Genomic DNA, 20,397 nt, shown 5'->3' with positions numbered 1-20,397 from the left:
GCACTCCTGCATACTCCTGTGCACGCCTGTGCACTCCTGAGTACTCCTGCGCACTCCTGTGCAAGCCTGCGCACTCCTGTGCACTCCTGCGCACTCCTGCGTACTCCTACGTACTCCTGTGCACTCCTGAGCACTCCTACGTACTCCTGTGCACGCCTGAGCACTCCTGTGCACTCCTGCATACTCCTGTGCACGCCTGTGCACTCCTGAGCACTCCTGCGCACTCCTGTGCACTCCTGCGTACTCCTGCGTACTCCTGTGCACGCCTGAGCACTCCTGTGCACTCCTGTGCACGCCTGTGCACTCATGTGCACTCCTGCGCACTCCTGTGCACGCCTGTGCACTCCTGTGCACTTCTGAGCACGCCCGTGCACTCCTGTGCACTCCTGAGCACTCCTGTGCACTCCTGAGCATGCCTGTGCACTCCTGAGCACTCCTGTGCACTCCTGTGCACTCCTGAGCACTCCTGTGCACTCCTGAGCATGCCTGTGCACTCCTGAGCACTCCTGTGCACTCCTGAGCATGCCTGTGCACTCCTGTGCACTTCTGTGTCCTGTGCACTCCTGCGCACTCCTGTGCACTCCTGAGCACTCCTGTGCACTCCTGAGCACTCCTGTGCACTCCTGAGCACGCCTGTGCACTCCTGTGCACTTCTGTGTCCTGTGCACTCCTGCGCACTCCTGTGCACGCTTGTGCACTCCTGTGACGCCACCTGCTCGGTACTTCCTGGGAGACGGAGCAAACACGTTATGACGCTCGCCAAGGAACTTCAGATTTTCCAGGCCTGTGGTATTCTGTACGCTAGATTAAAATATCATCAATTGATAACTTTCAGTTCTGTGGGTATAACATTTGCCTGCTGTGTGTAAGGCCCTGGATTTAATACCCAACACCATGACCATAATAAATAGCAACAGTGAGCGTCTTCTTCCTTTAGTACATACCACCCTCCTTTTAAATACGCCGTAATACGTGAGGACTCATTTCTACCACGCCGGTTTCCTCTTATCCCATCAAGCCTGGACAATCACGCCTGGCAGACGAGAGTGCTGGACTTTCTGAATATGTCCTTTCTCTTTCCTTTTTTTAAAAGACAATGTAAAAAGCAAAGAAACTGTGAGACTTTCCGCGGTTGTCATGATAGCTGGGTTTCTCTGTAGCAAATACTAACTCATGAGAGTTATGGAGGGAGAGTCCAATCTTGCTCTGGGCACATGTGTGCCGTGTGTTCGCTCTCACTGTGCCCAAGGTGAGCGGTCCTGGGAAGGAACCCTGCCACAAGCTCAGCCCCTGAGGAGCTGCAGCCTGACACTGGGCACCAATGAAAACAAGAACCATTTCTGTGCAGCCTTAAAAGGCAAAGTCGAGAAACCCACCAAACATGGCACCACATGTGCGGCTTCGCCCTGCTACACTGCAGCTGTTGGCTGCGCTAATGGAATGGTTTCACATGCGTCCTTTTGATGTATTCGGTTAATGATGGGGTGTGTGGAGCTTAATGGGCCTGCCTGGCTACGCTCCTTGCATGATGCTTGACTGTCACCACCAGGCCGGGACTGGAAGTGAGAGGAAGAAACACAAGACTCTGGAACTGGAAGACGTTTCCAAACCTACACGCTGTGAGACCTTAACACGGGCTCAGAGGACATCTGGCAGACGAGATGGGCCGGCAGACAGTGAGGACACGTGTGTAGATTTTCCTTTGATGGTCTCGAGACAGACATGATAGCTGTGTGCGATGTTGGGCACACGTATTAGCGTGCTTTGTTCACTACATTAGGTATGCACACATCAAATCACAATGTACCCATAAACACGCAGAGTTATGGTGTGATGATTTAAGAAGTAATAGCCAACAGATTTGCAAAGTAATTAGCGGAAGTAGCACAGAGGTTAGGACAAGCCATTCATGTTTCAGCATTGTGTGCCATTGAGAGGCCCTTGTTTCTTAGGTTTATTACTTGACTATAATGGTAAGGTTAGCAGGAGGCTTTTTAATATGTATCTTGCAAATTATTCAAGGAGTTTTCCAAGAGACCTCCCGAAGGAATATCAGAAATCAAGGTCGTCTGCCATTGCTTCTCCGATTGCTAGGTAGGTCCACTGGGGTTTGCCAGGCAGACTGACAGCCAGTGTCGACCGAATCTGCCAGACCCCTGGGAAGAGGCAGGCAGCCCACAAAGCCCATGCTACCCCTTCACATACTATGAAGACAAAAGGAGGGAACTCTCGGAGCTACGGGAATGGTCAAGGTGTGTTGCCAAGTTTTGATTTTGTTTTTCATCAGCTCCTTTTCAAGTTTATGGTAAGCAAACCATGGGGGACTTGTTAAATCTGGAGCTAAGGTAATATGCCATCTTTGAGAGGTACAAACAAGGAGGGTCTGAGCAGTTTCTGAAATTTGGAGAAAATTCTGAAGGTGGAGGGTAGGAACTTCCAGTTCTAATGTTGGTGAAACTTAAACCAGAGAGGATCAGAATGGTACTTCTTTGTTCTCTCTCTCTCTCCCTCTCTTTCCCTCTCTCTCTTTTTCCCCATCTCCATCTCTCTTTTTTCTTTCTCTCCGTCTCTCTCTTTCTCCCCCATCCCCGTCATTAGAATGTATGCTGTCTTATCCTAGCTCATGGGAGCTAAATAAAAAACTGTCGGATATTTTGTGAACCAACTATTAAATTTAATCATTCTCAAAAGTTAAACTATATAACTTTAATTTCAGAAATTATATTAAAATCTAAGATAATGAACACTTAATGCTTCCCAATGCCTCACTACCGTTCAGGATTGTGATGTCATCTGCCTGTGCAGAGCTACCTGGTGGAACACAACACGACGGTGAGCTGCTGCCCTCTGACCAGCTCTGTGTCCTACCCTGTCAGGACAGGAGCTTGAAGCCGCCTGCGCCGAGATCATTTCCACCCAGCACACGCTACAGACCAGGGCTGCCCTCCACACGGAGCCCAGCATGTGGTACACGCTACAGACCAGGGCTGCCCTCCACACGGAGCCCAGCATGTGGTACACGCTACAGACCAGGGCTGCCCTCCACACGGAGCCCAGCATGTGGTACACGCTACAGACCAGGGCTGCCCTCCACACGGAGCCCAGCATGTGGCACACGCCACAGACCAGGGCTGCCCTCCACACGGAGCCCAGCATGTGGTACACGCCACAGACCAGGGCTGCCCTCCACACGGAGCCGCTAATCTTCATCATCACACCGCTGACTGAAAGGCAAAGACTCCCTTTCTCTACCGTGACTATTAGAAGGGGTGAGATGGGGTTGGGGGAGGAGGGCGAGGCAGATGATGTCAGCTAGTTCTGAGGCTCACTGGAGGTGAAGCCACATGGCTAGGATATCCTATATCCCACCGGCACGCACCAATTGATAACATTTTCCTTATACGCTGTTCAACGAACCCCCAGTTTTGAAAAGTGTGGAATAAAATACACTCCCTCGTGGTTTCAGCAAAGTGAAGTTTTGGAGGAAAGTGTTTCTTTAAATTCGTCTCTTCACAGTTGAACAGTACTCAGAAGGGCAACACTGAACTTAAATGCCGAATTTAACTGGAGTTGATAGACTAGTCAGGAGGTCAGGATGTAGTGGGGAGAACTCGTCAGTTTGCCCTCCCGGGGAAGCCTGAGGAGCAGCTCTGAAGAGGAAACAGAAAAGCGTGAGGGGAAATAAAACTCCTATTACTGGGTCTTAACTCGGAGCTTGGCTTTCCTAAAGAGCCAACTCACCCCACACATCATGTCCAGCACAGCACAGCACCGCACCGCACCGCACCGCACCGCAGCTGTGTGCTCAACGGTGACAAGAGGCCACACTGCTGTGCTGACACAGGAACCTCTCAGCTGGGCTCAATAACTCAGTTCTGAGAACACACATAACACAGAGATGAAACTCTTCTCTGAAACGAGAGGCAAAGGGAGTCCCTAGGGCATTTATAACAGGCACATGAATGCCCCAGTGCTGGATGCTTCCAGAAACCACAAAACTCGGCAAAAGGGAAGTCTGCTTTCTAACCATCCTCAGCTCCAGTGGGCAAGAACCTTGTGATCTGAGCTCAGATGAGGCAGAAAAAGAAAACAACAAGCAAATCCAAGCAATCCAACCTTTTTCCTGCAGAGGAGGAAGAAAGGATGGTTTTTAGTGGCCTCTCGCATCCCGCTACGAGCTCAAAGCATCGCTGAGGAGCCGTGCGAGAGGACACACTACACATGAAGCCTCGCACAGAGGGACTGGTGTGTGAAGTGCCCTGCGCTGCTCAGTTAGCAATTGATGACAGGGTTCTAGGGATTGCAACATCCTGAGCCTGAGAGGCAAACTCCTGCTGGGATCGGCACATGATGGGACTGCAACGAGAGGACGGCGTGATGACAGCCACACTGAGAATTCCTGGCCGCGGCTCAGCGGCTCAGCCCTTCCTAACGAGGATGCAGAGCAAAAGAACGTCAGAAAATGCCAGTAGGATATCGGAGGGGCGCTTAGCTTGAACCAGTTTGGACAGAATGAAAAATCAGAACATGTTAGGAAAGCCAGAAACAAACCATAAACTCAAGGGACAAAATGGACCAGAGTTGTAAAAACTGACCAGCTTAAGACATCTTGAGCAAAATGGATTCAAGTACACTATGGAGTAAAATGACAAATAGCTAAGAAAATTTCTACCAGCCAAAGGCAATCTGAATTTCCCAAGGATTTTATCATCTTATTTTTTTTATTAAAAAAAAGCAGCATGTATTTAAGGGAGATATGTAACCTCTAAAAATAAATATAAAAATCAATGAGCAGTAATTCAATAAGAACATAATCATAGTCACTTATTTGGTTTAAAGAAACCAGACCGACAAAAAGCTTGTCTCACGGGAATGTCCATCCATCCTAGCAAAGCACACAGGGCTGATACAGGACAACAGATCAGCAAGCGGATATGATGGAAAGGCCAGTGACAAGTAGGCTGCACTGACAACAGACACTGTACCTCGGAGAGCAACAACAGGCGCTGCACTTTGGAGAGCAACAACAGGCGCTGCACCTCGGAGAGCAACAACAGGCGCTGCACCCCAGACAGCAACAACAGACGCTGCACTCAGAAAGCAACAACAGACAGTACACCCCAGAGAGCAACAACAGACACTGCACCCCAGACAGCAACAACAGACGCTGCACCTCGGAGAGCAACAACAGGCGCTGCACCTCGGAGAGCAACAACAGGCGCTGCACCTCGGAGAGCAACAACAGACGCTGCACCTCGGAGAGCAACAACAGGCGCTGCACCTCGGAGAGCAACAATAGGCGCTGCACCCCAGACAACAACAACAGACGCTGCACCTCGGAGAGCAACAACAGACACTGCACCCCAGACAGCAACAACAGACGCTGCACCTCGGAGAGCAACAACAGGCGCTGCACCTCGGAGAGCAACAACAGACGCTGCACCCCAGAAAGCAACAACAGACGCTGCACCTCGGAGAGCAACAACAGACGCTGCACCTCGGAGAGCAACAACAGACGCTGCACCCCAGAAAGCAACAACAGACGCTGCACCTCGGAGAGCAACAACAGGCGCTGCACCTCGGAGAGCAACAACAGGCGCTGCACCTCGGAGAGCAACAACAGACGCTGCACCCCAGAAAGCAGCAACAGATGCTGCACCTCGGAGAGCAACAACAGACGCTGCACCCCAGAGAACAAACATCCGTGCCTCAGGCTACCTGCCCGCTGAAGAGCAGGACTCTCACTCACTGCATGCCCTCCAGCCAATGTATCAGACAGAGAAGCAGACATCTCAGGATGGTAAGTAGGGGACACAGTCAAGGTCTGCTTCTGTGACACTTTCAGGGATACCCCTGCTAACCGAGTCTCCTCCTGACTGGGATGTCCTTTCTTAGATGCAATGGCACCATCAGCTCGAAGGCAGCCAGGGAGACCATTCTGTCTCTAGACAACCACTCATAGTTATTTTGAATTAGTTTGCATGGTCTATGCTTCAAAGGGAAATTTAAAAGTTACTGGACTGAGAGAATAAGAGTGGAGGCAATGTCACCATTGTCCCCATCAGCTCTCAGGATCAGACTTGGAGTACGCACGTGGTGTCCTGAAGGCCAGAATGGGGATGACTGTGGAAGGTGGGTGGTGGGATATGAGGGATCGCTGTCCATGTCCACCCTGAGTCCACTTCACTAGCAAAAATGGATGTAACATAAGAACCCTGCTGACTGCTCAGTGATTCACAGTGCCCGGGAATGAAGCCTGGCTGCTACTCGGGATACTCTGTAACAAAAACAAGTCGTGCAGCAAAGCCCAAGAGTCATTACCCAGCACTCAAGAAGCTAACGGTCAAGACCCTGAGACTTACATAGAGCTCTAAGGCACCCGTGGCTTCACACACTCGCTCACATCCACCCTCACCCCTCCCCATGTCCACACACCTTTGAGGCAATGCTGCTTGGTAATTGCTGCCATGTAAAGCGATGGCCGATGGCCGTGGAAAGCGATGGCTGTGTAAAGCAACGAGCTCTGTTCGCACACCTGGAAGCACAACCCCGCCTAGAGAAGCACTTAGCTCAGAGCCCGTGAGTGGAAACGTCAGGACCACCCTGAAGTGTCTAAGCCCTGTAAACACCAAGAGGAGTTAAACAATTACGGTAATGGATGGCGGTGGGCAAAGGAGATTCATCTTGCACATGGCCCCTCTTACGTCACCTTTTTTTTTTCCCAAATGAGTCTGTGGTTACAAAGCCCAAGGTTTGGATAAAACTAAAGTTAGCTCACATGTTACTGAAAAATGTTGTCAGGATAATATAACTTTAGAGGAAAAGGTCTGCCTGGTCCTTTCTCTGACTGTTCTACATCTTCCCGAAAACTGGAAAAGGTAGGCGGGGCCCAGGGTCTAGCAGCAGGGTGTGTTTTGTTCACCCACAGTTTGGTGATCAGAGCCTAGGCGAAAGTAGGTATTTGTGGGCATACAAGTAAAAGTTGCTAGGCTAAGAATGGTGCTTGTTAGCACAGACACTGAGAGAGACAATTAATAAATGGGACCTCATGAAACCGAAAAGCTTCTGTAAAGCAAAGGACACGGTCAACAAGACAAAACAACAGCCTACAGAATGGGAAAAGATCTTCACTAACCCCACATAAGACAGAGGTCTGATCTCCAAAATATACAAAGAACTCAAGAAATTGGTCATCAAAAGAACAAATAATTCAATAAAAAACGGAGTACAGACCTAAACAGAGAACTCTCAACAGAGGAATCTAAAATGGCTGAAAGACACTTAAGGAAATGTTCAACATCCTTAGTCTTCAGAGAAATGCAAATCAAAACAACTCTGAGATTCTATCTTACACCTGTAAGAATGGCCAAGATCAAAAACACTGATGACAACTTATGCTGGAGAGGTTGTGGGGGAAAGGGAACACTTCCGCATTGCTGGTGGGAGTGCAAGCTGGTACAACCCCTTTGGATGTCAGTGTGGCATTTTCTCAGAAAATTAGGAACAACCTTCCTCAAAACCCAGTAATACTACTTTTGGGTATATATCCAAAGGATGCTCAATTGTACCACAAGGACATGGACTCAACTATGTTCATAGCAGCTTTGTTTGTCATAGCCAGAACCTGGAAACAACCTAAATGCCCCTCGACTAAAGAATCGATAAGGAAAATGCGGTACATTTACACAATGGAGTATTACACAGTAGGAAAAAAATCCGACATCTTGAAATTTGCAGGCAAATGGATGGAGCTAGAAAACATTATTTTGAGTGAGGTAACCCAGACCCAGAAAGACAATTATCATATGTACTAACTCATAAGTGGTTTTTAAACATAAAGCAAGGAAAACCAGCCTACAAATCACAATCCCAGAGAACCTAGACAACAATGAGGACTCTAAGGGAGACATGCATAGATCTAATCTACATGGGAAGTAGAAAAAGACAAGATCTCCGGAGTAAATTAGGAGCATGGAGAACTTGCAGGAGGGTTGAAGGGGAAGGGAGAGGCAGGGAGGGGAGCAGAGAAAAACGTAGAGCTCAAAAAAATCACTAAAATAAGAATGGTTTGTGCGATTGCTGGTCTAATTGCTATTTGGTTTGTCTTGGTCACCTGCTGCTCTGGTTGTGGAGAAGGAGCAGCATCAGGGATAAATACATGGACACTTGGAGAATTCCCAGGCGGGTCACCCTGTGCAATCCAGTGTGGCCACTGGATCCACACTGTCTCATATTACCCAAAAGGAGATGAGGAAGGATGAAGTAAAATGTGTCTGCATGGGTGTATGAACAAACTCTGCACTATGTTGCAGCTACGACTTCCTAAGATCGCCAACGCATGTGTGTAGGTCTTGTGACATTTATCAACTCAACTTTTGTGTCTCCTTTCGTGAACGTTGAAAACACAAAAATGGGTGGCAATACAGCTCGGGAGATGGCTGTCATCAAAATGCTTATCACAGGACTTTGAATGTTTGAGTTTAGACCCCAGTACCCACTGTGAGAGCACAGTATCCCTAATTCCAGTGCTAGGGTAGGCAGTCAGATCCTGGGAGCTAACCAGGGGCCATCAACAGTGAGAGGCCCTGTCTCAAGAGAAGGTAGAAAGAGATGGAGGAAGACACACATCAGCCTTGTCCTCCTCCCTCAGAGCTGATGACAGTGTTCTGAATTCCCAGGTCACATGAACTAACTTATTTACTGGGCCTCTGAAGGGACATCACTGAAGAAGTGTGGAACAGGAGCAAGTCAGGCTCTTGCCACAGTATTGGGCCAGAGAGTGCTGTCAAGTTAGTGATGAAGGGAAATGTCCGGGGTGGGACTTCCAATTATCAAGACAGAGCCTCGTTATGGTTGGAAAGATCGGAAAGATCTCAAATTTAGTCTGAAGCTGTTAATGTGAACAAAATGGAAAAGAACCAATTTTGTGTGTAAGGGGTTGTCATCAAAAGGAAGATTTATTTTGTGTTAAAAAAGACTAAAAGGAAAGACGTTTTTGGCTTAAAAAATAGAAAAAATAAAATAGGTCCCTCATTTCTAGTGTATTTCAAAAGATTTATTTTAAAAATTATTAAAATATTTAAAACTCACCAACTGTTATTTACCAGTAAAGGAAGAGAACATTTCCTCTCCCCCATGACTCCACTGTATCTGTTTTGTTTCCAACACAACTGGATTAAGTCAGCAGCTCTCGCCCTCCTGAGAGAGCCAGCATCTCCAAGGACACTGGTCTCATTGTGTTCCGAGGACCCACAGTAGAAAACACTCTTCTTATTTTTTAAAGATTATAATAATATAAATACATCATCCCCTCCCCTTTCTCTCTCCAAACCCTCCCATATGGACAGATATTCTTGCTCTTTCAAATTCATGGTCTCTTCATTTTAATTGTTGTTAAATATAGCTGTGTGTGCACATACATCTATATTCTTATTGCACAGCTATGCCCTGCTCAGTCTGTAGAAGGCTGCGTGTGTGTCTGTTGACCTGGGGAGGACTGCTTTTCCTGCTCTTCACATGCTTTACGCTCCTGCAGCTCTTTGTGGAGGGCTGCGCTCTGGTGGGCTCTCCCACTTTGGGATGCATATTGTTGTTGTCCTTGCTCAGCTCCTGTGGAGGCAGCCGAGTTTGTGAGACTTTAAGGGTGTGGCTTCTGACATTACTAGGAGACACCATCTCACAGGAAATTCTGAGAGATTCTTAGCAGAGTGTGATTCTAGTTGGTATAGCTTCATTCATATTGTAGTCTGACCCAGAATGAGTTGTAGCAGTGGCTAAGGTGGTGGCAGTGGCTAAGGTGGTGGCTAGGGTGGCGGCTAAGATGGTGGCAGTGGCTAAGGTGGTGGCTAAGACAGTAGTGGCTAAGCAAACAGTCCTTGACTTAAGAGCTGTGTTTCTTCTATTTTCTTCAATTACTGCAAGTTCTTGTTTCTTTCCCTGTTATCCAAACAATTAACAGAACCTTAATTAAATATTGGCCCTGAGAACAGCAAGGTTTATTTCTTCTCCAGGTTGCTCTGAACTGCACACAAATGTTCTCACTGTCATCATCTGTACAGTCCCTGGAAATTCACATGGGGCACGAGAACTTTTGTACAGAGAAGAAAGCAAAGGACAGCAGAGGCCCTGACCTCATGGTTGAACATGGACAACTCTCCTGGGAAGCCTGCAGCACCCTGGCCCTCAGTGTGGGCAGCTATCCTTCCTCAAGCTTTTTTTTCAAGCTCTGATACCTGTGCTTAACTCGCTATTAAAAACCTTGCCTGGAATGGTGATGGTGCCATTAATCCAGGTGGATCTCTGTGAGGCTGAGGCCAGCCTAGTATATACATCTATTCCAGGCCAGCTAAGACTACATAGTGAGACACTGTCTCAAAAACAACACAAAAAGACCTTTCTGAATAGAGTCCAACCTTCCTTCAAAAACAAGCACTCAGCTTTGCTCCCTAGCTGTGTGACCTGGCCCAGCAAGTGCTTACGATGCCTGATTTCCATTCTCAGAACACGTGGTAGAAGGGAAGAACTGGCTCCTGGAAGCTGTCCTTTGACTGCCTCACAAGCATGCTGTGCCACGTGTATGCCTTTGTACGTGTGCGTGTGTGCATACACACACAAACACACACAGAGAATAATAAATCATAATAAAATTTAAAAATGAAAATGATACAAGTAAAAACATCTCATATGCTTACTGTGGATTATATATATAGTAAATTTAAGGCAGAAATATATATATTTGAATTTAATGTTAAAATACATTTTAATGTATGCAAATAATATAATTTGCACTCCACATCTCATTTTGTGCACAATCATTCAAAATTTGTGTGTAGAAGTATCAACATGACTTGCACTTCATGGCATCTCAGCTTTGTCGCCAGGTCCTGTGGCTCTCCCATTTTCCACTGAAGCTAACTGCCAGGCTTTTAAGGGACCCCTTCACTCTGCCCTGGAGACTCTCTCCCCTGCGATTTCAGCCACATCTTTAGACAGATAATTGTTATATTTTCACCCAGCATTTCTAGAAATTTTGTGGAGGCTTTTCAAGTCCTCTGGCTGCCAACATCCCAGAGAGAAGGTCTCAGAAGGACAGGTCCACCATTTTCTTTTGTGACAGCCACAACAAGCACCACACAGACAATATTCTTTCTACCTTCGGAGCCTAGGAAACAAAACATAAGCACCTGTCTTGCCTCACAGTTGCCTTTCCTGAGAATTTGTTACTGTTTCCCCTGAGCGAGCCTGGATTTGTTACTGTTTCCCTTGTGGGAGCCTAAATTTGTTAACTGTTTCCCCTTGTGGGAGCCTGTATTTGTTACTGTTTCCCCTGTGAGAGCCTGGATTTGTTACTGTTTCCCTTATAGGAGCCTGGATTTGTTACTGTTTCCCCTGTGAGAGCCTGGATTTGTTACTGTTTCCCTTGTAGGAGCCTGGATTTGTTACTGTTTCCCTTGTAGGAGCCTGGATTTGTTACTGTTTCCCTTGTTGGAGCCGGGATTTGTTACTCTTTTCCCTTGTGCAAGACTGGATTTGTTACTGCTTCCCCTTGTGTGAGCCTGGATTTGTTACTCTTTCCCCTTGTGCGAGCCTGGATTTGTTACTCTTTTCCCTGAATGAGCCTGGTTTTCCAATTTACACTCTATTTTCACATCTCACTACAATAAGAAATTAGCATTTAAAATGTGCCCAGCTGAAGAATGACATAAAAAACCCACTAAAGAGCTTATAATTCAAAACTATTAAACACACAAAGAAAGAATTCACTATGTCAGCAAAACTAAAAATTAGTTCTTCCAAGAACTACAAATCATGGAATTATTGAATACTGTGGCAGCCAGCCTCTAGGGTGGTGCCTATAAACAGTGACTCTTGATAGCTGTGCTTTCTCCTCTTCTTCCGCTTCTCCTTCTCCTCCTCCCTCCCCTCTCTCGCTCCCCCCTCTTGCTTTTTTGAGAGAGGGCCCCATTACATAGCTCTGATTGTCCTAGAACCCCCTCTGTAGACCATTCTGGTTTTGAACTCACAGAGCTCCACCTACCTCTGCCTCAAAGAGCTGGGATTAAAGGCATGTGTCACCATACCAGGCTGTCATGCCTTTTCTTGGTTTCTACCTCAGGTATGGACACAATGTGTGACTTGCTTCTAACCAATAGCACACAGCAATAGAGTGATTTGTGTGTGAAGACAAGTACACAATTATATTGAGTGTAAAGGTAACACCCACCTTGCTAAGGAGCTCTCCTCTGGGGGAATGGACAAATGAGCTGTCACATTGGACATAATCATATACAGAGAGCCATGTGGTGCAGCTCCAAGTATGGCTTCTAGTTCACAGTCAGCAAAAACTCTCAGCGAAGTGACTTACTGGGAACTGAACGTTACTAACAACCACATGAACATTAAAGCAGACCCTTCACCTGCTGATTCCATGGTGGAAACTGCCCAGTCTTTATCTCAGAAGACCTAGCACTGTGGCACCCTGAATCCTGGCCCACAGAAACTGATAGAACAAATGTGTATTGTTCTGATTCACAAAGTTTGTGATAAAACTGTCATGCAGGGATAGTAGCACAGCTAAAGACACAAGCTCTAAGTGATTCAGAGCACAAAGAAATTTAAAAATGTGGAGAGCAGAAAAAATACCAGTAAAAATTATAAAACACAAATATAATGTTTAAGAATAAAAAATCATAGCTGGGCATGGTGCCACCAGTCTTTAATCCCAGGCAAAGGTGGACACATCTCTAAGAATTCCAGGCTGATCTACATAGTAAGTTCTAGGCCAGCTAAGACTATATAGTGAGACCCTGTCTCAAAAAACAAACAAAAAACCAAGCAAACAAAAAAATAAAGCTTTATGAATAGGAGACATAACTAAACCCAATGGGTGGGTTGCTTAGCAAAATGAATTACAAAGCACCAGCAGGTTCAGACAGGGAACCCAGGACATGACAGAATGCACAGGTGTAAACACTGGAAGAAATACCAGGTGGGGATCGCCCAGAACCAATCGAAAGTGTGATTCCTGAGACTCGAGAAGCAGCTGAAGCCTAAGGAAGGGCGTGGCAGTAAGCACACCGTGGTGAAACCCAGAGCTCTAAAGTCAGAGGGATGGTCGGTCATAAGGCAGTGAGGAAAGGCATCCTACACAGACAGCAGCGACTGGACACTAACGTCTTCACAACGCTGAGAGAAAACAGTCTATGGTCGGGAAGAAGGAGGCAATCAGTGGAGATGAAAGGGACAAGATGGTAACGGGGGTGGACATGATCAAATACACGATAGGCACATGTGGAAATGCCTCAGCACAAAGAGCAAAGCCACCAAGTCCTTACTCTATACTGAGCTAAGTCATCAGAATAAAATGGACATTTTCAGGCAAATGAAATCTGATTTTTTTAATTGCCTTCTTTCCCCTTCTACAAACTTAGTTTCTATTTATTTATTATAGTGCTGCAGATTGAACCCAGGGTCTCACACGCCAGGCAAGCACTTGCCAAGGAGCCAGATTCCAAGCTGTGTTTCTTATTTTCCTGAATCTTATGTATGTTGGTGTGCATGCGTTGGAACATTGTCCAAGACTGAAGCTATGTGAGGAGATTTTTGAGTGCTTGTGAGAAAACTCTAAGGAACCAGGACAAGAGTCTTATGGCTTCAGTTTCTTATGGAATTGGTCTTGGATTATGTTTTTGTGCTCCTCCCTGCTATAGCAGATAGAAGTGATTTTAATTCAAATTATTCATTACAACTGGCTATTGTTTTTAGTTTATATGCCTCTATGGAAAAACATGTTTTTGCTGCACGCAGCTTGTCTACCACGTGTGGCTTTTCCCTGTGACTGTCCACTTTACTCAGGTGACTCCTCTTAGCCCTCAGAGTACAAACTGTCTGATGCTCTGAATAAAGCTGGCAATTGCATGAGACTTTAGTCTGCCTCATTATTGGCTCTACTCTCCCAGGTTCCGCCTCCTCTAGAATAATAAACATGCATGTATATTTATAAGCATATCTAATATGAATCTATCGTATATATTTGCTATATTTAAAAATATCTATGCTTATGCTAGAGAGGGTGGTAGATTCTAAATGCAGCTTTTATTGCAACATACATTTTCTTAGAAAGATTTCAGGACACAGTTACAGGCGGCAGCAGCGTTCTGTGGTCAGTCTTCTGCTAAAACAAGCATGCTAAGTGAATCAAGGCACAGAATCCAGGCTGTGTGGCCCTCTAGAGGCGGGGCGTACCTATATACTGCCAAGACCACCATTCGTTTCTAACTGATGTCGTGTAGAGGAGACCTCAAGGGCTCATGCGTCATGCTAAATCCTTATTACTGAATTTCCCCTATCTATCTGCTACTATTCCTATACTACTACTTGGGGGAATAAAACTATGTATACAGAAAACCACGTGGGTTCTTTAGCACCAACTCCTAGGCTCTTAGTGGGTAGCTTGGCAGACACATGAAAATGATAGAAAACCAAGTTCATGGCACATTCACCATTCAGTGGCGATAAACAATAATGCCCTATGTTACAGATCCAAAGATCTATATTATAAATGAAACTTTGAAGAAAGTCACACAGGTGTCTATTGGCACTAAATGAGTGATATTTCATTCTGTAAGACAAATGGATAACATAGACAATTCCTGTCTAGAGAAATGAAAACTTTGCGTAATAAAACCCAAACTAGTTGAAATAGTTGTTAGTTCTACCAAGAATAAAAAAGTAAATCAACTATAGGTACAAGATTAAAATATATGTTTTTTTAAAAAAATCACATGAATTCTCTCCTTTTATCTTTCCCTGTTCAGTCCTATAGGAGAGTGCTCTACCCTGGCCTGCTCCTCACATGCCTGCCTTGACTCCCAAAAGCAAAGCTTGGAGAAACCCTTCTACGTCTTGGCAGTCCCCAGATAGAGCAATCCATTTCTGAATAACCCAGACTCCCCATTTCTGAGCCAGGCAGAGTTAACTGAAGAAGAGCATTGCTAAGAACCAGGAAGCCTACGAAGCCACAGAATCTCCTTCTTCATTTGTCTATGAAACCTGGTTGATAATAGCGAAGAATCCCACTTCACTGCGCAGCTGAAGACTTTGCAGGAGTACCCTTTGAGGAGGACAACATAATAAAACTAACAGATGGTGCTGCAGCGGACGGGGGCAGCGGGTTAGGGAGGAGGGTAAACAGCGCGTTACAGGTAAAGGATTAACAAGCAGAACTGTGTGGTCTCAGAAAACGGTACTGGTAAATTAGAGATTCATTTCATGATTTCATGGAGACATCTGGCCTATGTCGGAGCTGCAGGCCTTGTTCTCACGGCAAGAAGCACGAAGCTGTCACTGAGCCACAAAGCGAAGGCACCCATGCCGGAGTTGAGGGATGGGGGAGCAGCCAGACATCCAGCAGTGCACTCTGGTGTCCTGAGCAAGACTATAAAATAATAAATAATAGATGACACTAGCTCCCTGGAGAGCATCTGCGGGGAGGATCCTCTGGGCTGGGTTATTTGGGGTTACAAGAACCATCAAGAGATGAACAGAGCAGGTCCACATTTGTCTAATCTTGGAAACCTTGCTCCATAAAAGATCTGAAGAACCTAAGAATAAAATCTCAAAAAATCAGCTCAAGTCATAATTCTGTCCTCATCCTCACCTCCTGACACTGCCCCCCTGCAAGAGGCTACTCTCTGTGTCCCCATTTGCAGAGGATCTTCTGTTCTTCTGGTTTTTTGTTGTTATTCATGCCCTATTTTGCTTCAGGGTGGTCTTGAAAGGCTCTCTCCTCCGCCCTCAGAGTGTCTGCTCATATGGTATGTAGATGGAAGCCCAGACGCCTGCGTGGGGCCCGCACACGCACAGCGAGGTGCCAGCAGCCTGGCACATCCGACAGCTGACATCTGCAGGAGGCTCGGGGAGCCCCAGTCAGAACTCTGGCTCCTGGTCACTGCGGTGATCCACCGCACATCCACTCTCTGTTCTCGGTTCCCACAGGCAAACCTCAAAGGTATGTGCCGGAGGGAAAGAGATGAGGCCTTCTTTATTGGAAGAACAAATAGTTGGCAGGAAAAGAAAACAAAGCAAACCAAATAAAACAGATAAAATGGGAAACTCATAAATCAGATTATAAAACAACACTCTGACTACTTTTAAGTGGAGCCTTCCTTGGGCAGTGATCGGTCCCAGTAACCCAGCTCTCTCTCGCCTGGGGCCGGACACAGTGCTCATTTTCCAGAGTTAACTGCTACTTACTTGGGCTTGCTTGCACACTTTGAAAGGCTGAAGTGTGTCTTGGTAGAACAGCTGATGATAAGCCTGTAGGTCAAACCAAAAGTACACACTGTGCTTCCACAGCTGCAAGGGAGAAGTACAGAAATCACCACCGTCTCTCAGCAAGGCCCTCAGAGCTCGCCCTCCGTATGTGTGTATGAGCGCTTAGGTTCCCGCTGCGGCCACAAATGACGAAATATTTACTGCTGTTGTGGGTTGAACACTGTATTTTTGCACGTAACCCTCCCATAGAGTTGGTCATTAAAGTAGTGAATGTTTGAAAATAGTGATGAACACCGAAATTGCGAGCATTCTAGTTGGCAGCTAAAAAGCCTGAAGTACAGCATGTGGGTAAATGCGCATCCCAAAAGAGCCAAAGAGTGACCGCTAAGCCCGTCAATCACACTCGTCTGGGGCATACAAATAACGATTTTTAAAACATCTCTGGAAACCATTTTACCTCGATTCAGTATGATTTATGGTTGCTAGGATGATTAAAAATCAAGTATTAATAAATTAAACATGGCATAGTAGTTGAGATTAAATCATATAATTAACTGTAGTCTGTAATATATGTCAATATTTATCTGCATTTCACTTCTCTTTGTAATTTTAGCAGGGGGGCCTAAACCAAAGAGAATTACAATTCAGTTGGATGGTTAAAGATTTAATGAATATCAAGTGTGGATTTAAATCTATCAGACGGGAATTTGAAAATCAGACATATTGGGCTGGAGACATGGCTCAGAGGTTAAGAGCATTGCTTGCTCTTCCAAAGGTCCTGAGTTCAATTCCAGCAACCACATGGTGGCTCACAACCATCTGTAATGGGGTCTGGTGCCCTCTTCTGGCCTGCAGGCATACACACAGACAGAATATTGTATACAAAATAAATAAATAAATATTAAAAAAAAAAGAAAATCAGACATATTTATAAGAACACCAAGTCATTTCAATGCCACTTATTTTTAAATCAAGCAAAATTGTAAATCCAGATTTTAAATAATTATTTTCTACCTTGTTCCCTGAATCTTCGCAAAATTTAGTGAAGAAGAATCCAGCTCTGTTTTCAACATACAAAGACTGTAACAAGTTTTCCATGTCAAATCCTCCCAAGGCTCCAACATCCGATGTAGTTTTAACCTAGATAATGAAACAGAAGTTCGTTATCCCCCCCCAAACACAACACACTTCTTCATGGCCCTGTACAAGAGGGTTTCATAAATTCTGCTGGATTTCCATTTTATGTTTGTAACCGATCTGTAATTAATGCAATGTGCTTGCATCTGACTGTCATGGAAGATTCGTTTATGAAACTCAGTTATGGCAGGAGAATCCATTCTGTTATAAACCACTGTGATCCCAAGCCCAATATGAGCATGGCTCCCTGACCTCAATGACGTTCATGTTTCGGGCACAATGGCTCCATTGGGGAGCCTTCCCAGTCTCCCTTGGTGGCCTGTTACCTATGTACTCACTGTTATTTTAGCTACACGTGGGTTATAAAAAGAACCATCTCCAAGGCCTCTCTCAGCGCTGCTCGTTAACAGGGTAGGGGTGGACAGTCTCGCTCCCACAGGTCGTGGCCTTCAGAGTGGAAATGGCCATGGAGGTTCTCATAAAACTCTGCTGTTTACAGCTTCTCTGCCAAGAGCGTTAGTAACCCTAGTACCATCCCTGAGACCCGGAGAGCTGGCTCTGTCTCGAGCACGTGAGTGACTCCAGAGTATGACCAAGACCGTTCATGGAAACTCATTTATTTTATGGGATGCAGACTTCTCCCTCCCCAAGCAAACACAATGGCTGCGGATTCAAGCGAGCACTCTCCTCTGTTCATCTACTGATAAGGGTTCCCAGGGGACATGAGATCTTCATCTAAAGGTTCACATAATACACCTGCTTTGGATGCTTCCTGTCAGGGTAGCTGTACTCTGGAAACCCTTGTGTGTGGTAGTTTGAATGGGCCCCATTAAGCTCATAGGGAGTGGCACTATTAGGAGTGTGGCCTTGCTGGAGGAAGTGTGTCTCTTGGAGCAGGCTTTGAAGTATCATATATGCTCAAGCCATGCCCAGTGTCTCAGACCACTTCCTGTTGCCTGCAGGATCAGGATGTAGCTCCTTCTCCACTCTCAGCTCCTTCTCCAGCACCATGTCTGCCTGCATGCCACCATGTCCCACCATGAAGATAAAGGACTAAGCCTCTGAAACTGTAAGCCAGCCCCATTAAAAGTTTTCCTTTATAAAAGATGTGGTGGTTATGGTGTCTCTTCACAGCAATAGAAGCCCTGACTAAGACACTGCCTTCATTTAAAAAAAAATGAGATTTCCAGGACATGACATCCAGTGTTATTTTAGAAGGGGGGTCTCTGTGAGCTTGAGACCAGCCTGGTCTACAGACAGCCAAGGCTACACAAAGAAACCCTGTCTTAAAAAAAAACAAAAACAAAAAACAAAACAAACAAAAACAAAAAAAAAGAAACAAAGAGAAAAAAAGAAAGAGATAGAAAGGAAAAAGAATGATCAAGACCAGTGTAAGACTGAGAAGACCAACACTACCACAAAACAAACACACAAACAACCTCCCCAACAAAAAAAACCACCGGTGCAGATTCTGTGGGAAAATTCCTTTGCAACTAAAAAACAAACTGTGTTGTTTAGTAGAGAAAAAAAATTGTAAGTTTTTTTTTAATCTCTAAAATTAGGGACTTGATTAAATGAGGACCATGGCTATTTAGTCCTTAAAATACTTACATTAAGCTCTTCTGTATAAGTGTACTTTCTGTCAAGCTGGGGCTTCAGACACTCAGAGATGTCAGTAAAAGATGTCAAACGAACAACCGTGCTGCCCTCTGAGAGCCACTTGGACCTAAAGTGTAGACAAGAGAGCCAACTGGTCAATCCACGCGGTATCAAAGAACTTCCTCAAAGTGTTGATGACTGGGTAGAAACACATAATTAATGTCAGATTTGATGGTGAAGCACAAATGCCATCCCTAAAACTGTGACTAGCAAGGCCAGGTGATAAGCAGTACCTGGAAAAGTATTTTGAAAGTGAAAATGAACCAATTAATACAGATCACCCTTCTAACTCTTTGTTTTGAGAGAAATGTAGTTTGTGATCTGTTATCCCAGTTGCTTGAGAAGCTAAGCAGGAGGTTAAGACCGGTCTGGACTGCCCCATGAGGTCAAGGCAGGCCTGGGATGGACCGAGACCTGCTCTCAAAATAAAGAGCAAACACTGCAGGCTTGAAAAGATGCTCCAGTGGTTAAGTGTGTGTTTCTCTTGCTAGGAGACCCAGGTCCGGTTCCCCACACCCCTTTCATCTTCCAGGACACCATGCCGGCCTTGATGTGTATCACCCGTTCCTCAGAGGCCTGCTGGTCTCTTCTGGTTCCTTACCAACTCCACCTTCACTAGAAGCTCAGTAGCTCCATTTTCCTTGTGTGCGTCCTGGGCTCCAAACCCTTCCTTCCAGGGTCATAAATATCTCAAGCACACTTTATTTTTTTTATATTTATTTATTTATTTATTATGCATACAATATTCTGTCTGTGTGCATGTCTGCAGGCCAGAAGAGGGTACCAGACCTCTTTACAGATGGTTGTGAGCCACCATGTGGTTGCCGGGAATTGAACTCAGGACCTTTGGAAAAACAGGCAATGCTCTTAACCACTGAGCCATCTCTCCAGCCCCTCAAGCACACTTTAGTGTAGTATTAGATTTTCATTATGGTTTTCCTGACCTTTTTAACACATAAATTTTCTGTTGGCAAGGACATGGAGAACCTGGAACTGAATACATGTTTGTCTCACTCACCAAGGGAGCTTTAAACTCTACATCCAGCCATTTACTACTAATTAAATATGCACCATGTGATGTGCGACATCCTTCTGTATAGGTGTGGCTTTTATTGGTTAATGAATAAAGCTGCTTTGGCCTATGCCAGGGCAGAATATAGCCACACTGGAAGAATAGAGAGAGTAGGTGGAGTCAAAGAGACGCCATGTAGCTGCCGAAGGGAGACAGATGCTCCTGCTGGAACCTTGCTAGTAGGCCACAGCCACATGACAATACACAGATGAACAGGAATGGGTTAATTTAAGATGTAAGAGTTGGTTAATAAA

At 45.6% G+C, this 20,397-nt stretch overlaps 1 protein-coding gene across 1 annotated transcript in view; it reads right to left on the bottom strand.

Moving 5' to 3' along the window:
• Rgs22 (regulator of G protein signaling 22) overlaps positions 1 to 20,397 on the bottom strand; it is a 106,263-nt gene that overhangs the window by 39,586 nt on the left and 46,280 nt on the right. The window contains exons 12-14 of the mRNA XM_075961195.1: positions 19,024 to 19,138; positions 17,290 to 17,415; positions 16,255 to 16,356 (exon numbers count right to left, since the gene is read on the bottom strand). Coding sequence (XP_075817310.1) covers positions 16,255 to 16,356; positions 17,290 to 17,415; positions 19,024 to 19,138 — 343 coding nt within the window. The remainder of the gene's footprint in view (positions 1 to 16,254; positions 16,357 to 17,289; positions 17,416 to 19,023; positions 19,139 to 20,397) is intronic.

Source organism: Microtus pennsylvanicus, chromosome 2, assembly GCF_037038515.1.
Source record: "Microtus pennsylvanicus isolate mMicPen1 chromosome 2, mMicPen1.hap1, whole genome shotgun sequence".
Taxonomy (NCBI): domain Eukaryota; kingdom Metazoa; phylum Chordata; class Mammalia; order Rodentia; family Cricetidae; genus Microtus; species Microtus pennsylvanicus.
Note: the sequence above shows the minus strand (reverse complement) of the source record. Positions and strands in the feature narration are given on the sequence as shown.